Source organism: Monodelphis domestica, chromosome 2, assembly GCF_027887165.1.
Source record: "Monodelphis domestica isolate mMonDom1 chromosome 2, mMonDom1.pri, whole genome shotgun sequence".
In the NCBI taxonomy this organism is placed as follows: Eukaryota; Metazoa; Chordata; class Mammalia; order Didelphimorphia; family Didelphidae; genus Monodelphis; species Monodelphis domestica.
This window is the reverse complement of record NC_077228.1, coordinates 492,900,293-492,901,340: the sequence shown is the minus strand read 5'-3', so window position 1 is coordinate 492,901,340 and position 1,048 is coordinate 492,900,293. Positions and strand designations below refer to the sequence as shown.

The 1,048-nt window shown below is 50.4% G+C and overlaps 1 protein-coding gene and 1 long non-coding RNA gene across 17 annotated transcripts in view; one reads left to right on the top strand and one right to left on the bottom strand.

Annotated features, from left to right (window-relative positions):
* The window catches only part of LOC100617812 (myomegalin), a 312,633-nt gene that overhangs the window by 205,042 nt on the left and 106,543 nt on the right, over positions 1–1,048 (bottom strand). For 15 of the 16 annotated variants that reach the window (XM_056819272.1, XM_007485320.3, XM_056819284.1 and 12 more), the window contains exon 4: positions 502–612. In XM_056819272.1, coding sequence (XP_056675250.1) covers positions 502–612 — 111 coding nt within the window. Of the gene's footprint in view, positions 1–501; positions 888–1,048 lie in introns of those variants that run through there. The other variant, XM_056819289.1, reaches the window with a different exon arrangement.
* LOC130457518 (uncharacterized) overlaps positions 1–1,048 on the top strand; it is a 46,495-nt gene that overhangs the window by 41,054 nt on the left and 4,393 nt on the right. The window lies entirely within an intron of this gene.

The window sequence follows — 1,048 nt, the reverse complement described above, 5'->3', positions numbered from 1 at the left end:
GTATGTTATACTGGAGATTCTTTCCATGTACCGTTTGGACTACATGGCTGTGAGGGCCCTTCGGACTTTCAAATTCTATGATTCTGCTTCTTTTTCCTCTTTGGGCAGAAGCAACCCATTCAGTCTGTCTAACACCAAAATTATCCAAGTCACTGACTGCAAAACGTGAGGTGTTCAGTTATATAATCATTTCCGTACTCGTCTTATCTTCACTGAATTTCACAGTGAACCAAATTCTCTTCCTTCTTTCTTCACCTGTCACACACATACACATGCATGCGCACGCGCACACACACACACACACACACACACACACACACACGCACACCCCTTTATGACTTCCAGATCCTGATGGATCAAATAGAACTGAAAAGAGCCAGAATAAGCACGGTGAGGCTAAGTAAGCCCACCTTGAAATGTGCTTCCCATGCATGGCCCCATGCAAAGCTCTGGCCAGGATTTTCCCCTCCAGCAGGAAAGGCCCAGGTCCACTTCACTCACCCTTTTGTAGACGTCTTCCTGGCTGGCCTCATACTTCTGTTGCATGCGCTCCTCGAGGAAGTAGATGCGCAGCTTGAGACTGAAATTCTCCTTCTTCAGGTCATTGAGGTGCTGGGACAGAGTACGATATCCATTAGACATGGTGGGCAACCCATGTGGCGGAGCATCACCAATCCCCCCGCTCACCCGAGGAACATGTCAAAGTGACAGTGGCATAAATCAAGCCAGATGGGAAGTTACGGAAGGAGACAGGCTGGCCGGCAAGGGGGGTGGTCTGGGCCGGCAAGAGGGGCGAGGGCACTATGGACACATGCTCCTGAGCTGCCTGCTTTCTCCACAGCCCTGCTTGGGATTTAGCGGCTCACACTGGGTGCCAGAGTTCAGCTTGCTTTCCTTTTTTACCTCGGGGAGATATTTGTGGAATCTCTGACAGGGAGAACATGCTGCATGAACTCAGACACAAGTGTTGTTATCTGATCCCAGGCAAGGAATCGACTGTCACCCTCCCAGAGCCCCACTGGCCCAACTGTAGGCAATTAACAGCTCC